This window comes from Scheffersomyces stipitis, chromosome 6 (assembly GCF_000209165.1).
Source record: "Scheffersomyces stipitis CBS 6054 chromosome 6, complete sequence".
Taxonomy (NCBI): Eukaryota; Fungi; Ascomycota; class Pichiomycetes; order Serinales; family Debaryomycetaceae; genus Scheffersomyces; species Scheffersomyces stipitis.
In genome coordinates, this window is record NC_009046.1 from 1,701,363 (window position 1) to 1,724,953 (window position 23,591).

The 23,591-nt window shown below is 38.5% G+C and overlaps 5 protein-coding genes across 5 annotated transcripts; 3 read left to right on the forward strand and 2 right to left on the reverse strand. All coding sequences in view use genetic code 12, as the record gives it.

Moving 5' to 3' along the window:
• Positions 1 to 2,474: 2,474 nt before the first annotated feature.
• Positions 2,475 to 3,701, forward strand: HYR6.2 (hyphally regulated cell wall protein; the record flags this gene model as incomplete). The annotated part of the gene is made up of 1 exon (XM_001385646.1): positions 2,475 to 3,701. A coding segment is annotated over one exon (1,227 nt), but the record flags the coding sequence as incomplete, so codon positions are not given.
• A 3,477-nt stretch (positions 3,702 to 7,178) lies between these two features.
• On the forward strand, positions 7,179 to 8,606 carry HXT2.5 (possible hexose transporter; the record flags this gene model as incomplete). The annotated part of the gene is made up of 1 exon (XM_001385647.1): positions 7,179 to 8,606. A coding segment is annotated over one exon (1,428 nt), but the record flags the coding sequence as incomplete, so codon positions are not given.
• A 1,048-nt stretch (positions 8,607 to 9,654) lies between these two features.
• BGL3 (beta-glucosidase) lies at positions 9,655 to 11,868 on the forward strand (the record flags this gene model as incomplete). Its single annotated transcript, XM_001385648.1, has 1 exon — positions 9,655 to 11,868. A coding segment is annotated over one exon (2,214 nt), but the record flags the coding sequence as incomplete, so codon positions are not given.
• Positions 11,869 to 12,001: 133 nt separating this feature from the next.
• On the reverse strand, positions 12,002 to 15,447 carry SUT3 (Sugar UpTake (tentative)). The gene has a single exon (XM_001385982.1). It carries the CDS (start codon positions 14,028 to 14,030, stop codon positions 12,378 to 12,380), a length of 1,653 nt encoding a protein of 550 aa, XP_001386019.2. The 5' UTR covers positions 14,031 to 15,447; the 3' UTR covers positions 12,002 to 12,377.
• Positions 15,448 to 19,138: 3,691 nt separating this feature from the next.
• On the reverse strand, positions 19,139 to 20,086 carry PICST_33211 (predicted protein; the record flags this gene model as incomplete). The annotated part of the gene is made up of 1 exon (XM_001385983.1): positions 19,139 to 20,086. The coding sequence occupies one exon, from the start codon at positions 20,084 to 20,086 to the stop codon at positions 19,139 to 19,141; it is 948 nt and encodes a 315-aa protein (XP_001386020.2).
• Between the last annotated feature and the right edge of the window lie 3,505 nt (positions 20,087 to 23,591).

Here is a 23,591-nt window from a genome sequence, read left to right on the forward strand (position 1 = left end):
CTAATTGTGAGGGTTCTATAGATTTTCTTGTTCACTCGTTATAGTTTTCTACTTCTTCATTCTCAAAGTAGTTATGATTCTTCTTGGATAAAGCAGGCTCCATTTAGAGGAGATCGTAAGTTTAATATATATCACTATTTGTGAAAAATTGTATTTTTGAGACGAAGAATTTGGTTCAACATGTATATACATAGTTGGTGACGTCCACGCATATATTAATAATACGTTCATTCCCTGCTTGTCAACTATTCAATTGCCGAAAGACTCTACACTCTTTTCTCATCAATGTTTGAGAAATCGATGATTATTGCCCATTGATAAGTTCGTAGTTAGTGAGAATATTCGGAGAACTAGACACTTTTTACACTTTTCTTATACAGTAGAGCTTCAACTTTCCATTTATCATTTGGCTTTTTTACATCATTTTTCTATCTGAGGAACACACAAACTATTGTGTCGAGGAGATTTGTTGGTAGAGGGAGATTTGTTGGTAGAGGGAGACTGTCAATCGGCTGCATAATCTATGTTCGATTTCGATTTCACAATTAAAATGTGGAGTTCAAGTGGGATTAGTTCGATGCTAATATATGAGTGCAACAAGTCAAAATCGGTACATCAAATTAATCGAAGAATATTTTGTTTCCCAAGAATAGAATGCGAGGTATCTTTTTCAGTTCACTGACTAGCCTCACTCTACTTTGTTGTAACCGTTCGTGCATTACCTAAAACTGACAAATATCTTCCTATCAAACAATTCGGTTTAACCTCCTGATCGACACGCGCCCTATTCTTCGTCAATGAGTTCCTGTTTTCAAGTTACCTTAAAGCGGTGGTGTGATTAACTTCTAATTGAAAAAGGAGAACATTTGACTTCTTCTGTTGTTAACGAATTTAGGCTCACAGGCTCCATTGATCGCATAATTAACGTATGTACTTGCCTTTTGTATATGTTATTATGCGGCAGCAATAATTAGTAATGAGAAGGGAATGCAGCTTTGCTGAATTAATAATTCCTGTTGATTTTTTATACTGTATCTCTAAAATGTATGTATTCACAGTACAACATCTCGTCAATTGTTCCCTCCCAAGTCTCCGATCCTTCATATATACCACATTTGATTAGATGAAGGCTCATATTCTCGCCTATGCCAAGCCATTCGAGATGATGCAAGGGTCCTGCCTACGTTTACTTTCAAAGCTTCACTTTTAACTGTGAATTTCGTACAGACAAGTTTAGACTCTAGGTAATTTTTCTTAGCAGAACGAGGATTTTGGAATTGCCTCGTTTATTAGAACATCTCCTCCTCTTACAAAATTGCACTATCTTAGTTCACTTTGTTGGCTTCATTGAAATTAGAAAGGAAACAAACACATTAAACTAAGGGTAAAGGAAAAATTTCTGGATTTGTAGAATATATCGAACAAATACAGCACATATGATTGATATTGAGATTTTCAGCTTCTTTGTACAATATAATGCTCATGGTGTCACAACTCAAACCACGAAGAGCGTGCTCTTCTTCTGTTTTTGCTTACATGTGATGTGGTCACCTCCACACACCAAACGCTGCCTAATATTTGTAAATAAGGAGTGGAGTACGAAACTCTTATCTCCGCATTAGTAGTGCTTATAAGCCTTCACTAAAACTTCATGATCTTGAAATATCTAATCAATATAAGTTCAGTACTTGCTCCAGTATTACAAACAGCCATACAAGCTTTACAGATTTGCTTAGAATCATACAATTCGTTTCGTTTCCAGAGGAAAAGTTTAGTTTCTTTGGGAAAAAGTGATGCAAGACAAAAGTGGTTGTGTCGACGCTCCATCAGGTAAATATTAGATTGAATTACATGGATGAGTCTAGTTTACTTGTTGGGCAAAAGCAAGCGTTTGTATTAGTACATCGTATACTAAGAGGTGAGGCGGTCTAATAGCTTATACAAAATATCACGCATGTAATTGTAACTGAATACAAGAATAGGAGGCTTCATTTGGAGCTTTCTCAAAAGTATTGGGAGTTTTCTTCTAAACTAGAAATTGATTACAATGAGAATAGTAAGTTCATGTATCGTATAAATTCTCTTCGATAAGTGCCATTTAATGTTAGGTAAACATTTATTTTTCACACTGAGGCTGTTTTCATTGGGCGTCAGAGAGATACAGAACCCTGCCTCTAATGTACATTTCGGACTAATGCATCGCCTGGTTTATCGAAAAATATGGTTAGGCGAGTAAGGTACAAGTCAGAGTGCCTCGAAAATGCTGTATTCGCCCAAAGGAATTTAATATGCTATGTGCGTCGACTTCATGCATTTGAACCTGCATATGAAAACCCATGAAATTGCTGCAAGAGAATCAAAGTTACCAATGTGATGTTACAATGTCTTACTATAAAAGAAGTCCCAACTCCACTCCAAATGAATAGCTTATTGCCTAATATATAATCAAGCAAACTTATATAACTTGTCCAATAATGTTGCTTTTCAGAAGCTTAGTCAGAGTTTTTCTCTTTGCAACTGTTGCTTTGGCTTTTACGGTCCAAAAACCTAAGGTTGACAGAGGTTCTATCAACCTCTCTATTGGTGATATTACAATTCAGTCTGGCTCTTTCTGGTCCATTTTTGACAATACTGTTTCCATATTTAAAGGTGATCTTTGGGTGCAAAAAAATGCTGGTTTTTTTATCACATCCACCAACAAGTTGATCGGTTTGAAAGTTGAACTTGCATCAGGATTTGGATCTATTAGAAACGATGGCTTGATCGTCTTCAACTCCCTTGTCTCTATAACTCCATCATTTTACAAACTTATTGGCAAGAGTTTTCTTAATTCTGGAGAAATATTTTTGGTGTCTAGTGGTTATGGAGTACCAACAGCTGCACTTTTGGCTCCAATTTGGAAAAATACTGGTTCCTTGACTTTCTTTCAGAACAAAAGAAACAACGGGGTCGTCAGTCTTGGTGCACCAGGATTAAAAATTGAAAATTGGGGTCAGATTTGTTTGTTCAATGAACTTTATAAACAAACGACCCATATCTTTGGTGATGGTTGTATTACCGCAGATCAAGACTCTAGTATTTTCTTTTCAAACTGTTTATTGGATATTGATAGTAGACAAACCGTCTACTTAGCAGACTCGAGGTCCTCGGTAAGGGCTGTGGCTCTCGCTAAGCCAAAGACTTTCAAAGTGGCTGGTTTTGGAAATGGAAACAAAATTGGATTGGATTTACCACTTATCAGCCCATTCCTGAAATCAGTAATCTACAATGCTAAAACGGGAATCTTATCGCTTAGAGTTAAGGGCTTTTGGGGGCAAGACTTCAATATTGGTTTAGGTTACAACTCGAACAAATTTAAGATTACAACTGACAATAGTCTCGGGTTGTTGAGTGTTCCATGGGGAGCTGTCTATTATGACGGTCCAGTACCTAATAAGCAGATTCCAAGCAACTGTCAACCATGCAAGCCCTATCCATCACCTCCTACAACTACTACAACGAAGACAAACGCTCAAACTACCAAAACATCTACTTGGACTGGTACTTTCACCACCACCGTCACCGAAACTGATACCCCAGGTGGTACCGACACTGTCATCGTTGAAGTTCCTTCTACTCCAAACTCTCAGACTACTCTTACCTCAACTTGGACCGGTACTTTCACCACCACCGTCACCGAAACTGATACCCCAGGTGGTACCGACACTGTCATCGTTGAAGTTCCTTCTACTCCAAACTCTCAGACTACTCTTACCTCAACTTGGACCGGTACTTTCACCACCACCGTCACCGAAACTGATACCCCAGGTGGTACCGACACTGTCATCGTTGAAGTTCCTTCTACTCCAAACTCTCAGACTACTCTTACCTCAACTTGGACCGGTACTTTCACCACCACCGTCACCGAAACTGATACCCCAGGTGGTACCGACACTGTAATTGTTGAAGTTCCTTCTACTGCCAACACACAAACTACAATAACTTCTACTTGGACTGGTACTTTCACCACCACCGTCACCGAAACTGATACCCCAGGTGGTACCGACACTGTCATCGTTGAAGTTCCTTCTACTGCCAACTCGCAAACCACAATAACTTCTACCTGGACTGGCACTTACATCACCACCGTCACCGAAACTGACACTCCAGGTGGTACTGACACTGTCATTGTTGAAGTTCCTTCTACTCCAAACTCTCAGACTACTCTTACCTCAACTTGGACCGGTACTTTCACCACCACCGTCACCGAAACTGATACCCCAGGTGGTACCGATACTGTAATTGTAGAAGTTCCTTCTACTCCAAACTCTGAGACCACCATAACGTCTACCTGGACTGGTACTACTACTAAGACCGTCACACTTACCAACACTGTTGGTGGTACCGATACTGTAATTGTTGAAGTTCCTTCTACTGCCAACACACAAACTACAATAACTTCTACTTGGACTGGTACTTTCACCACCACCGTCACCGAAACTGATACCCCAGGTGGTACCGACACTGTCATCGTTGAAGTTCCTTCTACTCCAAACTCTCAGACTACTCTTACCTCAACTTGGACCGGTACTTTCACCACCACCGTCACCGAAACTGATACCCCAGGTGGTACCGACACTGTAATTGTTGAAGTTCCTTCTACTGCCAACACACAAACTACAATAACTTCTACTTGGACTGGTACTTTCACCACCACCGTCACCGAAACTGATACCCCAGGTGGTACCGACACTGTCATCGTTGAAGTTCCAAGTTCCTATGAATCCTGTGCACCTGTTTATGTTACAGTAACTATCACTGAGGATTCTCCTGAGAGTGTCACTATTACCAAGACATCTGACCTTCCACAGTCGACTGAAACCATTTATACTGTAACCTCTGTTTACATAACAGAGACAACTACCACCACAGATCACACCACTATCCCAACTGTCACGGTGACAGAAACAAAAACGGCTGGTTTATTCCGGTTCTTTTTGTAATAAATGAAGAACTTTCGGTTGATATCGTTAACCTTTGACACTCATTTTTAAATTAACTCATCTGTAATTAAATAGGAATTTCTAGCACTTTTCATTTCGTCTGGTCTTTTGCCACTCTCTCTTTCTGTTGGCATTTTTGGTTTATGATTAAAATATACATTTTGGATAAGATCACCTAATCGCGTTGACTATGGTTCAGAAGAACTCTTCCCCCTAACTTTCTAACCTTGTTCGGCTATTTTCAAATATGATAATCATGCCAATTCTTTCATTGTTTATGAAAGCACAATCATGTGTCTCGCTGTATTTTTGGTTTTTGCGTTTGTTAGATTTGGAGTGAGATGTTCTTCAAGAGAGAAGATCAAACTCTTTATGTAGGACAATATTCTTCTGTTTCAGTAGTGTTCTATTTTCAAACTATGATTCTAGTCCTGCCGATAGCTCAAGAAAACTAATGCGCCCTTGTCTTAATGACCTACAGTAACTTGGAACTTCTATGGCCATTTTCGTCTAAATTTGAATTTATTAATAGTTTTTGCCCCGTGAATATTACTATTCCAAGTATTCGCTACTCATATGTACCAAAATTGATACTTTGTGAATTTTTTTGTTCTAATATGTATTTTTGGCAGATATCCTGAAAACTAACCAACAAGATCAATATGCCGCCAATGATTTCACTACAGAACATTCCATAGAAGTTCATGGATTTCTAAATTTTTAGAGAAAGGCAGCATTTCTATATACTAGAGCTTATCCTGAGATGTCAAATAAGGACTAAAACCATGTAGCGTCTCTGCGGTATTTTCTTCAACAGCAAATAGTAGATTGAGCTGCTTGGTGTCAAGCCTAGACAAAACGTTCGTTCAATCAGTTGACATTGCACTTCTTTCGGCATCACCCCAATCTTCAATGATACATGAAGTTTTCATACATGCAGAGTTTGAATATTTTCCTTGTCGGTTCCACTATCCGAAAAAGAGAAAACTAACGTGAAGTTGACAAATCCAAACCTTGCGGTTCGAAAGACATTGAACACCATCAGAAATTGAAGAATTTATACTGCAAAAAAGGAAAATACTAATTGTGTTTTTTAAAGGTCGCTTGAACTTGCTAAATAGCAGTAAAACAGGAGAAGATGCTGCTCAGCTATGGCATAGAGAATATATAACATTAGATTCTTAATTCCAATGGGCCTTTGGCCAAATAGAGGTAAACTGTGTGACACATATAAGAAATATGTTCAGAAATTAGTTGAAATGGATCAAATGATTATCAACGAGAAATTAAAGAAAATCTATGTTCAAATTTAGAAGGATTAAAAGTTTCAAAATCGGCTTTAAGTTGACAAATTAAAGGGGAACTTAACTCGAGTTAGGAATTTAATCCAACTTCAAGTGTTCATAGTGTGAAACACAATCCAGCAAATAAATTAATTTGTCTTGAATTTTATTGATTCGATCTCTGTAGCAAAAAATGCAAATAATTGTGTGGTATGCATTATTTAATTGATAGAACTCCCAAAATTTCAGCCAATGATATGATTCAAGTTGTTGTGGGTCCATACACAAGCCTTCCAAAATAGTTCTTGGAAGGTTTATAATCCTTTGGCGAATTCAATTTCTATTTGAGTTCTGGGGCCACTAAGTCGACAAAGAGCTTCTCAACGGGAACTACCCTCCGCTGGTTTCAATCTCTTCCTTGTGAATTGAGTTGATCCATCAGAATTCTCATGGAACTTGCGTGGGCGGGGTTTTCGACTCTACTGCTCCTTGACAGCATGTATTGATACACATGGTGAAATTATACTTAGGAAAGGTTCCCCTTATTGGTAACCATTTGCAGAAATGTTCCCTTCGAATAAATGGCGCTCGGCGGACAATTTTCCCAAAATAATATTATGTGGGGTAGTCACTTCCCGTTTTTGTCTGCATTTGAGCGGAAGGTAACACAGTCCAAAAACTCTTGCAGTAGTCAGACTTAGGGACAATCTTACGCCAGACTGCAAAATATATTATCTCCAATTTATATAAACCCAAAAAGTTAATACTATAAATACGAAACAAAGATCCTCCTTGAAGTTTTATGTTTTCTCACCTCAGTATCCAGAAATAAGAGATGTCCCAACTGAAAGAAAAATCCAACGTTATTACCACTGTCTTGAGCGAAGAACTTCCTGTGAACTACTCTGAAGAGATTTCCGATTATGTTTACCACGATCAACATTGGTGGAAGTATAATCACTTTCGCAAATTGCACTGGTATATCTTCGTTCTTACACTTACATCAACCAACAACGGCTATGATGGTTCTATGCTTAACGGTTTGCAATCATTGAGTACCTGGAAAGATGCCATGGGAAACCCTGAAGGTTATATCCTAGGAGCTCTTGCAAATGGTACTATATTTGGAGGTGTTCTTGCTGTAGCCTTTGCTTCTTGGGCCTGTGACAGGTTTGGAAGAAAATTGACTACTTGTTTCGGTTCGATAGTTACTGTTATTGGTGCAATATTACAGGGTGCTTCAACTAACTATGCATTTTTTTTTGTCTCTAGAATGGTCATTGGATTTGGATTTGGTCTTGCTAGTGTTGCTTCTCCAACATTAATCGCAGAACTCTCCTTTCCTACTTATAGACCTACATGCACTGCCCTTTACAATGTTTTCTGGTACTTGGGAGCTGTTATCGCTGCTTGGGTTACCTACGGTACCAGGACTATAGTGAGTGCATATTCATGGAGAATTCCATCTTACTTGCAAGGTTTACTACCCTTGGTTCAAGTATGTCTAGTTTGGTGGGTACCTGAGTCGCCAAGATTCTTAGTTTCAAAGGGTAAGATTGAAAAAGCTAGAGAATTTTTGATCAAATTCCATACAGGCAATGATACCCAAGAGCAAGCTACTAGATTGGTTGAATTCGAACTTAAGGAAATCGAAGCTGCATTAGAGATGGAGAAAATCAATTCAAACTCTAAGTATACTGACTTCATTACGATTAAGACTTTCAGAAAGAGAATTTTCTTGGTTGCCTTTACTGCTTGTATGACTCAATTATCCGGCAATGGTCTAGTGTCTTACTACTTGAGTAAAGTTTTGATCTCGATTGGTATTACGGGTGAGAAGGAACAATTGCAAATTAATGGTTGCTTGATGATTTACAACCTTGTTCTTTCATTGGCTGTTGCATTCACCTGTTACTTGTTCAGAAGAAAGGCTTTGTTCATTTTCTCTTGTTCTTTCATGTTGCTTTCGTACGTCATCTGGACTATTCTCTCTGCTATCAACCAACAAAGAAATTTTGAACAGAAAGGTTTGGGTCAAGGTGTTTTGGCAATGATCTTTATATACTATCTTGCATACAATATTGGGCTTAACGGATTACCATATTTGTATGTTACTGAAATCTTGCCATACACACACAGAGCTAAAGGTATCAATCTCTACTCTCTTGTCATCAACATCACCCTTATTTATAACGGTTTTGTCAATGCTATTGCTATGGATGCAATTTCATGGAAATACTATATCGTCTACTGCTGTATCATTGCCGTTGAATTGGTTGTTGTTATCTTCACTTATGTTGAGACTTTCGGATACACGTTGGAAGAAGTTGCTCGTGTTTTTGAAGGTACTGACTCACTTGCGATGGACATTAACTTGAACGGTACTGTGAGTAACGAAAAGATTGATATTGTCCATTCTGAACGTGGAAGTTCTGCCTAAGTTAGTTAATTAGGAAAACTAGAACCCTTGTTAGTTCTCTACAGTTCAGATTTTGATATTAGTGATTTAGTATCAAGAATCTAGTTCGAATATATTTTGTATGAATCCATAAACTCAGGACACTAATGTAGGAGTATAGATCCAACGCAAGCATGAATTTAATAATTTTTCGAGTGATAGCTTGTCTCTTGATGGGTCAAAAATCAAAATTTTTGATTTGCATGGTAGATAATTATTTTTGTCTGATCGGATCAACTTTCAAATTTTGGGACCTAGATGTATTTTTTAGCAATACTTCATCTTATAAGCCATGTTGCCCCACAAATTTGTTACAAATATTTTTTGCGCGCATTATTCCGACCTACCGTAGTTGCAACATGAAAGACCACACCATGTTACATTTCTTTAGTGTGGGAATTAAGGACTGCTCTCCCCTCACTTAAAAAAATTGCATGCAATGAGAAGTGTAGAATGCATAAATTAGTTTCATTACCTCTGTGTTAAAACAATATAGGATACATTTCCTACAGTAGAGAGGCTGCCATTTTCGACTATTCCGAGCGACTTATTTTCCCGAGACATTTACAAATATAGAAACGTTACCCCAGGTTTCACTCTTAATACACTAAAGGATGTACTTCCTATAACAGGTAAAAAAAAGCTTCAATTTTCAATTATTCCGAGCGACTTATTTTCCACTCAAAATCCAGCCAGATTTAGAAACGTTACCCCAGGTTTTACGCATAGTGCACAAAAGGTTGTATTTCCTATTATAGACAAAAACCCTTCAAGTCTCAATTATTCCGAGCGACTTATTTTCCACTCAAAGTCCAGCCAGAAGTAGAACTTATTGCATCAATTCCTAATTAGGAACTGATTCCTCTGTTCATATATAAATACTATATTCTCCAATCGCTTGAATATAGAATTTGAAAGGAATCTATCAACGATGACTGCTTTTGACATTGAGGGAATATTGAGTCAATTGACGTTAGAGGAAAAAATAGGACTACTTGCTGGTATAGACTTTTGGCACACTTACGCGGTGGATAGGTTAGATATCCCTAGTCTCAGATTTAGTGACGGTCCTAATGGTGTCAGAGGAACAAAATTCTTTGATGCTATTCCGTCTGCGTGCTTTCCATGTGGTACTGCATTGGCTGCAACTTTTGACAAACAATTGTTACGTGACACCGGAAAGTTGATGGGGGTTGAAGCTAAAGCTAAGGGCGCTCATGTTATTCTTGGCCCAACAATGAATATTCAAAGAGGCCCATTGGGAGGAAGAGGGTTCGAGTCTTTCAGTGAAGACCCTCACTTGAGTGGCCATGCTGCAGCTGCCATTGTGAACGGAATTCAAGAAGAAGGTATTGCGGCAACCGTTAAACATTTCGTTTGCAATGATCTTGAAGATGAAAGAAATTCTAGCAATTCAATTCTTTCCATGAGGGCTTTAAGGGAGATATATTTGGAACCTTTCAGGATAGCAATCAAACATGCGAACCCCAAGGCTTTGATGACTGGTTACAACAAAGTAAATGGCGAACATGTTTCTCAAAGCGAAAGTATTATCAAGGACATCTTAAGAGAAGAATGGAAATGGGAAGGTACCATAATGTCCGATTGGTATGGAACTTATACTAGTGACACTGCTATTAGGGCTGGATTAGACATCGAGATGCCGGGTCCAACTAAGTTTAGAAGCTTAAGTGAAATTCTGCACATGGTTGCGTCAAAGGAATTGCATATCAAGCATATAAATGATAGAGTAAGGAATGTTCTTAAGTTGGTTCAATTTGCCCAAGGTTCAGGAGTGCCTCAAAATGCTCCCGAAGGCACAAGTAATAATAGTGCTGAAACCAGTGCTAAGTTAAGAAAAATTGCACTGGATTCCATAGTATTGCTCAAGAACACTGGAATACTACCTTTGAGTAAGGATTCATCCATTGCAGTGATAGGTCCAAATGCTAAATTTGCTGCTTATTGTGGAGGGGGATCTGCTTCGCTTGCATCTTACTACACTACAACACCTTATTCTGGTATTGCATCCAAGACAACTACTCCGCCTAAATACTCAGTTGGTGCAACTGGTCATAGATTGTTGCCTGATTTGGCTTCCCAGGTAATAAATCCAAGCACTGGAAGTGTTGGTGTCAATGCAAAGTTCTACTCGGAACCTAGCACCTCTGAGAGAAGGAACTTGCTAGATGAGTACAATTTAATTGATACTCGGGTCAATCTTTTTGATTACATCAGTACCAGTAGGGCACGTAATGAACCATTCTATATTGACTTCGAAGGAGACTTTGTTCCTGAAGAAACGGCCAGTTACAAATTTGGACTTGCTGTGTTCGGTACAGCTGACTTGTATGTTGACAACAAATTGGTTATTGACAACAGCACAAATCAAAAGAAAGACGAGCACTTTGTTGGTTCTGGAACTAGAGAAGAACACGGCGTCATCCAATTAGAGAAAGGTAAGAATTATAGGATTCGTGTTGAATTTGGGTCAGCACACACCTATACTTTTTCTGACCCCAACGCAGAATTTCATGGTGGAGGTTCTTTGAAAATCGGTTGTATTAAGGTTGTCGAACCCGAAGAAGAAATTAGAAGGGCTATTGAAATCGCAAAGACAGTAGACCAGGTTGTTTTGTGCATTGGACTCAATCTGGAGTGGGAATCTGAAGGCTACGATCGTCCAGATATGGAGTTGATCGGCCTTCAGAACAAATTAGTAGAGGAAATTATAAAGGCTAATCCGAATACTGTCATTGTCAATCAGTCAGGCACTCCAGTAGAGATGCCTTGGTTACCAAAAGCAAAGGCGGTTGTTCAAGCTTGGTTTGGAGGTACCGAAGGTGGTAATGCAATTGCAGATGTCTTGTTTGGTGATGTTAATCCTAGTGGAAAGTTGTCACTATCATTCCCTTTCAAAAACATCGATAATCCGGCTTACCTCAATTTCACCACTGATAACGGTCGAGTCCTTTATGGAGAAGACATATTCGTTGGTTATAGATATTACGAAAAACTAAACAGAGAGGTTGCGTACCCATTTGGTTTTGGATTATCATATACTTCATTCAAAATCGGAGACTTGAAAGTTCAAGGTCTAGACCAGGATAATATTGAGATTTCTGTTAACATCAAGAATACTGGAGCTGTTGATGGTTCGGAAGTTGTTCAATTTTATGTTTCCAATGATGACAAGGCAGTAATGAGACCAATCAAGGAATTAAAGTGGTTTGAAAAGGTTTTTTTAAAGGCAGGAGAAGATAAAACTGTTACTTCAAGAATTCTTGTCAAGGATACATTTTCCTTCTTTGATGAATATCAGAATCAGTGGTCCCTTCAAAAAGGAAATTACAAGGTCCATGTTGGAAATAGTAGTCTGAATATCTCTCAAACCGAATCCATCTATATTGACAACCAATGCCTCTGGACTGGAATTTAGAAAATGAAATAGATATGGTTTAGAATACGTTAATTCGGAGTACTTGAATCTATCAGTAGTACAAAAACAAATGACCTCATTACAGTTCTTGGTTTATAGTGTATCAATCTTCATCATAAAAGTTCATTTAAAGGTATAACCTTTTTGTAAATCTATAGTGTCTATATTCTAAACGTTAAAAAGTCATGCAGGGGAGAAAAACATTAATCGTAAAGCTAAACTTGCTCTTGCTCTTTTGCTTCGGCACCATAAGTGGAGTTTTGCATTTGTTGTTGGGCAGAAGGAGGAACCCATGCACCAGACTTCCATGGTGCAATACCTTCAGCGTACAACTCATCAACTTCTTCCAACGACAAACCTTTGGTTTCGCTGACAAAGAAGTAGACATAGAAGAACGAAAAGAGTAAACAACCAGTAAACACAAAGCCGAACTTGAAGTTGATGGCATTAACAATGAATGGAGTGCAGAAGGAAATCAAGAAGCCCCACATCCAGTTAGCAGCAGTAGCAATAGACATTGCCTTGGATCTGATTCTCAATGGATATGATTCGGAAATGATGGTAAAAACACCTCCAGCCCATGTACAGGCAAAGAAGAAGATGAACAAACAAGTGATAAAGATCATAGCATTACCAGACAGTTGACGGGTGTTGTCGTTATCTACTACTCCATCAATGAACAAATGAGTTGTACCAATAACGGAGTAAATGATGAAACAAACGAACATACCAGCAGAACCGACTAACAAACATTGTCTTCTTCCAAATCTTTCAATGGCCCAAATACCAACAAATGTAGAAAGAAAGTTGACTGTACCTAAGATGATGGAAGTCTGGAAGGAATCTTGCAAACCAACAGCTTGGAAGATTGTAGTTCCGTAATAGAAGAAATAGTTGACACCAGTTAATTGTTGCAAAGACTGCAAGATAATTCCCATGATAACTCTTCTGAAAATAGCTGGCTTACCAGTGATCAATTCCATCCACGAAGCAGAACCTGCAGCAGCTTCTCTGTCAATACCAGCCTGAATCAATTGAAGTTCAGTGTAGACACCTGGATCTTCCGGAGATAACTTGTTGGATCTTGCAAGGGACTTCTTGGCTTCTTCGATTCTCTTCTTTTCAATTAAGAATCTTGGGGATTCTGGCATAGCCAACATACCGACAACTAAGAAAATAGCCCAAAGGAAGCATAAGCCCAAAGGAACTCTCCATTGTCTTGAATCATTTAAATCTTTGGTTCCATAAGTGACACAGTAACCAATGAAAATACCTAAGGTGATACATAATTGGTAACAGTATACCAAAGTACCTCTCAAATGCTTTGGAGCACTTTCACTAATGAACATTGGAGACAACACTGAAACAGTACCAACAGCTAATCCTGTAACTCCACGTCCAATTGTAAGTTGGTACCACTTGTCTTGGGACGAGATCTGGATGATAATACCGACGACGTATACAACCATAGCTGAAATGATACCAATTCTTCTACCGTAAACATCTCCTATCTTAGAAAGGAAAATACCACCAATTGCACAACCAATGTTAAAAATGGAAACAATCAAACCGACTCTGATATCAGACAAATATTTTCCTTCAGAACCATCTTGACCAAATCTGGAAAGGAAATCAGACATATTAAGGAAACCGGAAATTGTACCGGTATCGAAACCGAATACGAAGCCACCAAAGGCAACCAACATGCAGAAGAAACAAACCAAGAGATAGGCTTTGATACCTGTTGCTGGAATGGAAGCTAAATCACTTTGGCTATTTGAGGACGAACTTTGCTCAACTTTATCTTCGAGGATGGAAGAACCATCGATTGGGGTTTGAGCACCCGAGGGTAAATCTTGTGAGGACATTGTATTGAATAATGTGTGATGATGAGAAGAGAAAAGTAAATAGGTTGCAAAATAGGGTTTATTCCTGTCGATATTTATACTCAATTTGATGGCTGCAATATTTGATTGATGGCTGAGGTAAAATTCTTAAGCCGGAAAATACCCAAAAAATAATCTTAGTGACATGCGCAAATGACATCTCTGCGCCCCCAATTCGGAAAAGATTTTCAAATAGCAATGAGGATAACGTATGAGTATTTCTCGCAAGTACATCGATATTGTACTTGGAGGCACTTATGTACATAAGGTGAAGTATCCTAAGACATGATGGCAAGCTCTATACTCGATATTGGCAATCTACATTTGAATTGGGCTTGCCCAAGGACTTCTTGCAGCATGGACCTGGACCCCCTTCCAACGCGGAAAAACTACAGTTGACTTTTGCACCTCTCCCTGTTTGTCTTCACATCTGCAACAACTGATCTGTGCGTTACATGTTCCAAGCCACCTGGTAGATTGCTGGCATATGGGGTGACTTTCACAGCCGAAATTGTAAAGGTGGGTATAATTTATCACGTTTCGGGGAAACCCGGCATATTAGTCTTGATGCATCTCTGAAAAAGAAATTTCCGGATAAAATAAGAATGTTCCGGAAAAGAAACGCATGCAACTTCTGTAGATCTGTCATGTTCTGAATAGTCTCCTTCAGGCGAATAACACCTTGGTAGAAGATTCAAAATACATCATACAGCTTTCACGTTGATAGTTGAAAGTTGTATGCATTAGAAACAGATGATCCACCATTTGCTGAGGCAACCTTTTTATGCAAGACTTGGGTTCGCTTGATTTAAAACTGGTTCGTTGAATGGGTGCAACATAGTGATCGTAGTTTTAACAGAGCCAACTCAAAGATATGACCCTAGAGGTGAGCTTTTCACATTTGAGGATACGAAGAGAATCCATTAATCAACACTACAGAGATAACTTTGATGGCGACTTCTATCTAAACCTTTTCTACTCTTTTGTAACAAGATTGTATCTGTACTACTTACTGCTTTATCTTCTCATCCAAGAAAAATAAAACTTCTGGATATTCCCAATACACCAAGAAATTCGCGTCAAAATAAACTTCGATTTCGCTACCTATCTATGTACTTCCCTTTAAAACAACTCGTATCAAGCATTGGTCTTCAGCTCAAGACATCTCAACAAAAACACCATCTTGGTGACACATTGTCAAATGGACAGACTTTCTTGGTGGGTAAGGTCTGTCGTCTTTAGAAATTAACGAAGGGAACATTTGTAACAATCTGACAATTACATAAGAAGCTTCAGTTAAAGCGAACTGTTGTCCCAAGCAGATTCTTGGACCTCCGTTGAAAGGAAGGTAAGCCCATCCTAACTTGTTCAAATCCGCCCATCTTTCAGGTCTGAATTCACTAGAGTCCTCTCCGTAAAACTCCTTTAATCTATGGGTGGTGAAAATACTGTAAGCTACAGTAGTACCTTTGCCAACAAAGATGGGTGAAAGACCGTCCTTACCACCACCAACTGGCAAAGTGGTATTCTTAGTTGCAACCCTAAAGTTCATTGGAACACTTGGGTAGAGTCGCAAAGCTTCGTTGATGACAAACTTCAAGTATTCACATTTCTTCAATGATTCGAATGTAATTTCTTCTACTCTGGCATTTTCTCCATCGCCAAATGCTTTGTAGACTTCTTTTTTCAACTTTTCGAAGATGTGCTGATTTCTTGCCAATTCATAGAAAGTGAAACTCAATAATCCGGCAGTTGTGTCTCTTCCAGCAACCAAAATGTTCAATAGTTGATCTTGCAAAACTGTCGGATTTCTAGTCTGTTTGGCCAATTCATACAAGAAGACATATCCATCTCCAGATTTTTTTTCTAAATCATCTGGAGTGAAAGACAATGCCCTATTTACATAGTATTTGGCGACCTTGTGCACCTTAGCATTGCAGTCTCTGAATTCCTTATTGTTAATAAGCCAGTAAAATTGCTGGATGTAGGCTCTAGATGCCAAATACTTCTGACTCAAGTTGAAAGCGGCAGCGAAGTCTGCTCTACCGTCAATGTCATTCGGTGGAGTTAATCCGATACCATCATACAACGAGTGAACACTGTCACCGAACAAAAATTCAGTGGCTGTGTCGACTGTCAACATGAAGAACAAATCCTGAAGGTCGATAGTCTCGCCCTTTGCTGCACGAATGTGTTTGGCAAGAATCTGTAAATGAGGTTCCAAAGCCTTGACATGTGCAACCTGTTCCCTAGCGAATTGGGGTCTTAATATGGCCCTCGAATGCTTCCATCCTTCGCCATCTAAGGTAAATATACCATCACCTAACAAGGGCTTTAATTGAACGTGTCTGAAACCAAGAGCAAAGTCGTTGAATTGTGTGGCCAAAAGGGCTTTGATGTTTTCTGGCTCAATGGTTATCAAGACTCTAAAGCCAAATAGCCTTAAGAAGAAAGTTCTGACACCCAATTGATCGAAGACTTCAACTGCATTATCAATCAATGTTCCATCTGTCTTGAGTTTCAACGTCTCACGTAAAAACGGAATACCGAACCATTTACCGTCTGGGTTCCATGTAGTTTCCTTGCAGCCATGTCTCTTAATAAACAGTTGTTGTTGGATGTACTGGAAGACAATGTAGGAAGTACCGAGAAGGCAAACTACAACATACCACTTGGTGAGGTAAGATAAAACAAGTTCAGCAGACATCGTTGGCATCTTGTCATTTATCAGATTCGAAATCTACTAGGATGTATTTGAAGATATATACATTTACAAACCAAATCATGTGAACTTTCTGTTTTTCACATGCACCCTTAATGTCAAGCATGGTTCCTTCTCGGCATAATATAGCCCAATCCGATCGAAGTCCGCTGTTGGCATCTGAATGCTCTAGAACAAGTATAGAATGAGCCTTGCTTCCATTACAGATCAAAGGAGTAAGTCAGGAATGTAGAGGAGTTTACGATTCCAGATGAAAGAGAATAGCTACTCAAACATCGCATAGAGTTATATGCTTATGAATAGTGATCTCTGCTTGCGCAGACTCCCCTCAACTTTTAGATTATCTGCAGTTCTTACATAAATCTATGTCCTTCATGCTGATTCAAAACAATTGAATATCCTCCTGTGTATAGCTCCCCCGCAGTATATCAAACTCGATTGTCAGCACTAGCTTTGTACATTGTAAGTATCACCCCCAATAGACTGGACAAAAGAGCATATCGCTATGGGAACTTAAGTATGCCTAAACCATGGATGCGAAAATCGCATTGATAACGGACGATTTGGATGGAAAATAGAACTAAAGGTCGCACCTAATTTGCAGATTTAGGTAGGTCACAAAAAAACACATATTACGCAAGAATTGTACAATTATATTGTTATTTGAAAGAAAGAAATGGCATATGTGGCCATTTAGACAGAGGCAGTGCTCCTAATCGGGATAATACATAGGTTGTATGCAGAATGTAGCATTGACCCTATTGAAGTACGCAATCATAATCAGCTCATGTATTCTTTTTATGTTGTATCTTGTGATCTAGGACAATGTGACAATATTTTAAATCCATACAATTAGAACAACAAGATTTTCTAAGATTGAAAGATTATGAATCCTTCGTTATTTTTATATAAGGGAAATAGAATGATACTACTTTTAAGGCAGTAAATCTCAAGTAGCAATTAGCATTTTCTAACTAGTTTTCGCACTTTTTAAGATTGTAATAATTAGAGTATACTAAAGAGGTAAATCCACAACGAACGAAGTTCTATTTAGGCAATTGCAGCGACTGGTCGAATTTAGAAGTGGAGTTGAACGAGTGGGACTAGCGAACTAACTGATGCTTTTATAGAAAGGAGGGAAATATTGTCCAAAGATCTTCATTCATTTGAAAATGATTGCAATCTGTGGAGTATTTGGTACTGGTATTTAGTCCAGGAATACATTTTACTCTCACAGGTGCAGGAGGTACATTCCTTGCCTATGCTTTGATGGCGATTATTGTTGGAAATAACCAGATAGCTATTGCCGAAGTTGAAGTAACGATGCCAAATTCTTCTGTTACTGTTATATACTTACAGCATTTTGTAGATTCAGCTCTAAGATTCGCCTATGGGTGTATCTAATCATGCCTTGTGAAATTGCTGCAGCGTCACGGATATTAATTCTGCTGCTTGGATCACTATTATTATTGTTGCACTTATCGCCGTTAATTCATGTTCGATAAAATTGTACGATGAGATTGAATTTTCTTTGCCATACTTAAGCTTATTTTGTTGACATGATTGTTCATAGTCGTTACAGCTGGTGGAGAACCATCAACTCCAATATTTGCAAGCGAGATGAAATACCCTAGAGAGTAGTTTTCAAAGCTTGCGAAAAAGTTTTCTTCAATATAAATAAGCACTGCACTCTGAAATTTTATATAAAATAAGTCAAACCTATAAGTTTTCTCTATCTAAAACCTAGTCCATTGGTATTCTCTGTAAACATTGATGGTTACTGTTCGAGAAATATTCAGGGTACTACTTCCAACATTTGAACAGGTTCTCGTATTCATCAAAGAAGGAGAATGAATCCTTGACATGAATCTTCGAAGTAACAGTTCTATCTTCTCACCTTCAGAATACCTTTTCAAACCACTTTAATTCCTTGATTTGTCTATTCACTTCCTTATCGCTATAGGAGTTATAAATTTGCACAACCTTCAAACCATCAACAGTACGGTATTCGCGATAAAACTAAATTTCAATATTATCTTGGTCTAGAACTTGAATAGTCTTAAAAGAATTCGAAGTTAGCTTTGAGAAGTAGTTTGATTGATATCACATAAGAACCACTTGAATGGGAACAAGAATATGAAGATAAGGTTGAGTAACTGTATCTTTGTAGATGAAGCTAGTTATCATCAGAATGAAACTCGAAAATGGTTGTTACGCAGTTGGTGAAACGCAACTCTTGCTGAACATGTGGCACATGGTGTGTATGCCATATCTGATTATGAGGACATGCATTCAATTTCCACCTACATCTACACAACTTCTTTGGCTATTTTACTAATCTCAATGGAAGTTGTTACACTTCAGATTCCTAAAGTTCGTCATGAACTAATGCTCGAATGCTACTTGTGTTATCAGGTGATTCATCATAAAACCTCGCAGGAACTGGTGCCATTTCTGGAGTCTTAAGCCATCTCCGACTACCATAGGCACTATCACAGAATCCTTTAGGAAAGCTCATTTTGTCTGAATCAAAATCTCTCTTGTTTAATTTAGAAGAACTCTTCACCATTTTCATGCACAAACTCCATCCTCCAGAATAGGAAAAAACTGCCGCAACATCATGTTGGTGATCGTCTATGTGAGCATTTACCCATCTAAAACCTTGTTCTATTAGGTTGAATGCTGTCCCGTGGTCGCATTCTGATCCCGTAACACCAGCAACACCAGTGGCACTGCCCTTGCAATCTTCAAAAGTTGATCCTTCTGGAAGGAATCTTCCCATTTCAAAACATAACAAATTCATTTTTGGATGGTCAAATAGAATATCTGCAAGTGGGCTGTCCAAAATTGATATAATCCTGTCCCAAATCACCAGAATCACATTGGATCCAGCTTTCCTAATAGAGTTCACTACAATTGCAGCTGTTCGCTTAGAATTTCTAGGTGAAGGACCATCTCTCACCTTATGATCCAATTCTTGACTACTCAAGTATAGTGGCATTCTGTCACTGTATAGTTTCCTAGTTTTGTCCAACATTTCAAGTAAACTGGTCACTACAAAGTCCCTTGAATCCTCGATATCGAATATCACACCGTAGACTATTGAATGATTAGTAGTGTACGTGTCTAAGGCAGCCACCATTATTTCGTATTTTCCGCCATCACTAGTTTTATTTGCAACGTCAAAGGCAGAGACAAGATCATCCAATTCCAAAATATAAATTGGGTGGCCATGTGTATTTGTATCTTCTATGACGAATGAGAACCCGAAAATTATTAATATCAGAGTGATTAATCCAAGAATTGCTGATGCCATTCTGGCTAGAATTGGATCATATACAAATTGATTTCTAAGTAAGTTTTGAAAATCTTAAATATTCTTGAGGAATAGAAGTGTTTATATACTGTTTTGCTACTCCTAGATTTCCAGATTAAGAAAATGATACTGCACTTAGATTGTGTTGAGGCTTGTATTTGCACTCGAAATTATAGATGCACCCTGAGCAGGAGGTGTCAGTCAATTCCATATAGTTTGAATTAGAGTCGTTTATCTTCTGTGAAATTTGTTGGGGTAATCTCTGATGTGTAAGTCGCTACTACATGCCTTTACCTTACTCTGCGATCATCCTGCTATCAAGGATTGAATGCGGCATTGCGAGTAGACGGAAAGCAAACAATTTTTGAACATACTGTAAACAAATTATGTATATAGAAGTTTTTCGGGCAATTCTTGGAAGAGTGAAAAGATTTTGTCTGACTTGTCTAGGTATTATACGAGAGGTGCGGTACCACAACAAATCTTCGGCAAGAGCCGCCCAAAAAAAAACGAGGATTACATTCCACTTTTTGAGTGCGCGTATGCGCGTGAGCCTACTTGCACTCCAATTTATTTTAAAATCACACGACAACTGTTCTGCAATTAGCCTAAGTCATTTGTTATACATTTTCTTGCAGACGGTGCTGCAAATAAAATTCAAAATGGATTCTCTTCTCCCTTTTTGCAATTGAATCGCTTAATAAACTTGAAAACATTCGCCAGTCTGAATATTGTTTTAGTGCATTGAATATATCTTTGCTCTTATTGTTCATCAACTTTCACTCTTATCATGCTATTGCATATCACCTGTATTTTGAAGAACCTCGTGGAATCAATGCAAAAGTAACGACTACCTTCTGCTCTCTCTCTATGTATGTACTTATTTTTTAGTCCAAAAATCATTCATAACTCTCATGTGTAAATGGTCGAGAACCTTGCCTAACCCTTGGTGTTAATTGGTCATTGCTACTCAAACATAATCTAACTTTACTCTTGCACACTGTCCAAAGCACTTCCTTATAATTCTTACTAGGAAAATATGGTGATGAAACAAGTTAGCCACCACATTGTTTCGAAGGCATGTGTAGTCACTCCGGTTCGCAGCACGAATCGAGGATAGCGACAGGTAGAGGATTTTATTTAGGGTATTATACTATAATGAACACATATAAGAGACGGGAAATACTTCAAGCATGTCTTCTCTTTTTGACACAAGCATGACACTGCTCCTTACCAGCCTCATAAAAAGATGTCTCGTTACCATTAAATTAACACAAGTGTCCAATAAGTCTCGTTGAAACTCAGACGAATAAAAGTTGAGCAATACCATGTCTACCTTTCCACTGCTCATTTGACTGCCAACAAGCAATTCTATTGGATTATTAATCGAATATGCAAACAAGACGGTTGTAGGTTTCAACATATGAAGACCCACCATTGCTTCTGCCGTAGTAACCACAACCCTGATATTCTCATTGGCCATCTTATTCAAAGCAGCTGTTCTGCTGACTGGGGATCCGTAGATACCTATACATGGAACCTCGTCGGCCATTTGACTTACCAAGTATGACACTTTATCAGAAGACTCAGCAATCACAATTGCCGAACCGAAACTCCTAACTTTTTCTAGAACAGTCTGACATATTGAAGTGGTATTAGGCTTCTTGAAAAGAGTGAATTCTTTATGAGGCAAGAGTGGTTCCTGTGACGACACCCTTACCAAGGAATTGATATTAAATAATCTACTCATCGTAGCGTCTTCGAACAGATACCGTAAGCCAAGCACTCGGACACTTCTTCAGAATAGCTATACTTCTGGGTTGCAATATTTGCGTGTTGTGTCATGTGACCGGATACCATGTGAACATATTTTAAATAGATATAATTAGAGAATTAGAATTTTTTAAGATTCAAATGTGATGAATTCTTACTTGATTGAATGAAGGTAATCGAATAGTATTACTTTTAAGACAGGTGCAATTTTTTTGCTGCAATTAGTATTTTTATAGTATTTTTCGCACTCTTTTCAGAAAGACAATCAGTACATCTATAAAAGAAAATTGAGAGAAGTAATAAAGGTAAGGGAAAAGTTAAGATTGTAAGAATATGGATATTTAATGTTAGTTATTGTGGATATCATGATATAGGATTAATGTGAAAGTGATATTGTATTATATTGGGTTGTATTATATTGAGTTGTGAATTTGGAGGGAGGATTATCCATTTAGAATCACATGACTAGAATTGATTGACAGGGAATTATGTACAGTCAATATAGAGGTGAAACAATTTATCCGCATTTGATGTGCGTGTATTACCAAAATGAGAACTGAGAGGTATAAAAGAGAGGCGAGATCCCCAAAGTTTGAAAATAATTATGAAGATCATCAATTGATTCATTTGAAGTAGGATATCCTGGATTTTTATGGAATTACATAATGTTCAACAGTGGGATTCTATTAGACCAGGTGGGCGTCTTGTCTAGCAGATGTACCAAATTAGCAAAGCATTGCCATAGGTAAATCGGTGGTCAGAACAGTAGCGACAGGTCAAGAGAATATTGTGTGAACAATTGATACCCCTCAATAGGTAGTCACTCCTACGAAAAGTTGGACAAGTTTGATCCAGTCGAACAGATTGCTCCATTGTGTATTGACAACCAGTTGTATGAGAAGCCTTTGAGGTAGGGTGTTTTTATCCAAGTTTTCACAAGTATTCCAGTTTTTTGTGCGAGGAAGGAATGTGACTGATACGACATTCTTCGCGGTAGATGTATCGAATCGCCCAAAAGCAGCCACTCACGTGATCGGAGAGTTGTCTTATCCATTGCTGCATATGTAAAATGCTTACGTCATATTTTGCCAATAGTCCTGTATGGAATCGACCCAAATAGGACATAAAGTGACAAAATTTACGAGATATTAGTTGTTCTACGGGCAGGACATAACGTGACCAAAGATGCGTGATATTGGTTGCAGTAAGGATGTTAATTTAACTGACCCAAATGGGGAATATCGTGTCCAAAGGGGTATGTGTTAACTGTTGCGGTATGGATCTTTTCACGTCTTGCGGTATGGATCTTTTCACGTCTTGCGGTATGGATCTTTTCACGTCTTGCGGTATGGATCTTTTCACGTCTTGCGGTATGGATCTTTTCACGTCTTGCGGTATGGATCTTTTCACGTCTTGCGGTATGGATCTTTTCACGTCTTGCGGTATGGATCTTTTCACGTCTTGCGGTATGGATCTTTTCACGTCTTGCGGTATGGATCTTTTCACGTCTTGCGGTATGGATCTTTTCACGTCTTGCGGTATGGATCTTTTCACGTCTTGCGGTATGGATCTTTTCACGTCTTGCGGTATGGATCTTTTCACGTCTTGCGGTATGGATCTTTTCACGTCTTGCGGTATGGATCTTTTCACGTCTTGCGGTATGGATCTTTTCACGTCTTGCGGTATGGATCTTTTCACGTCTTGCGGTATGGATCTTTTCACGTCTTGCGGT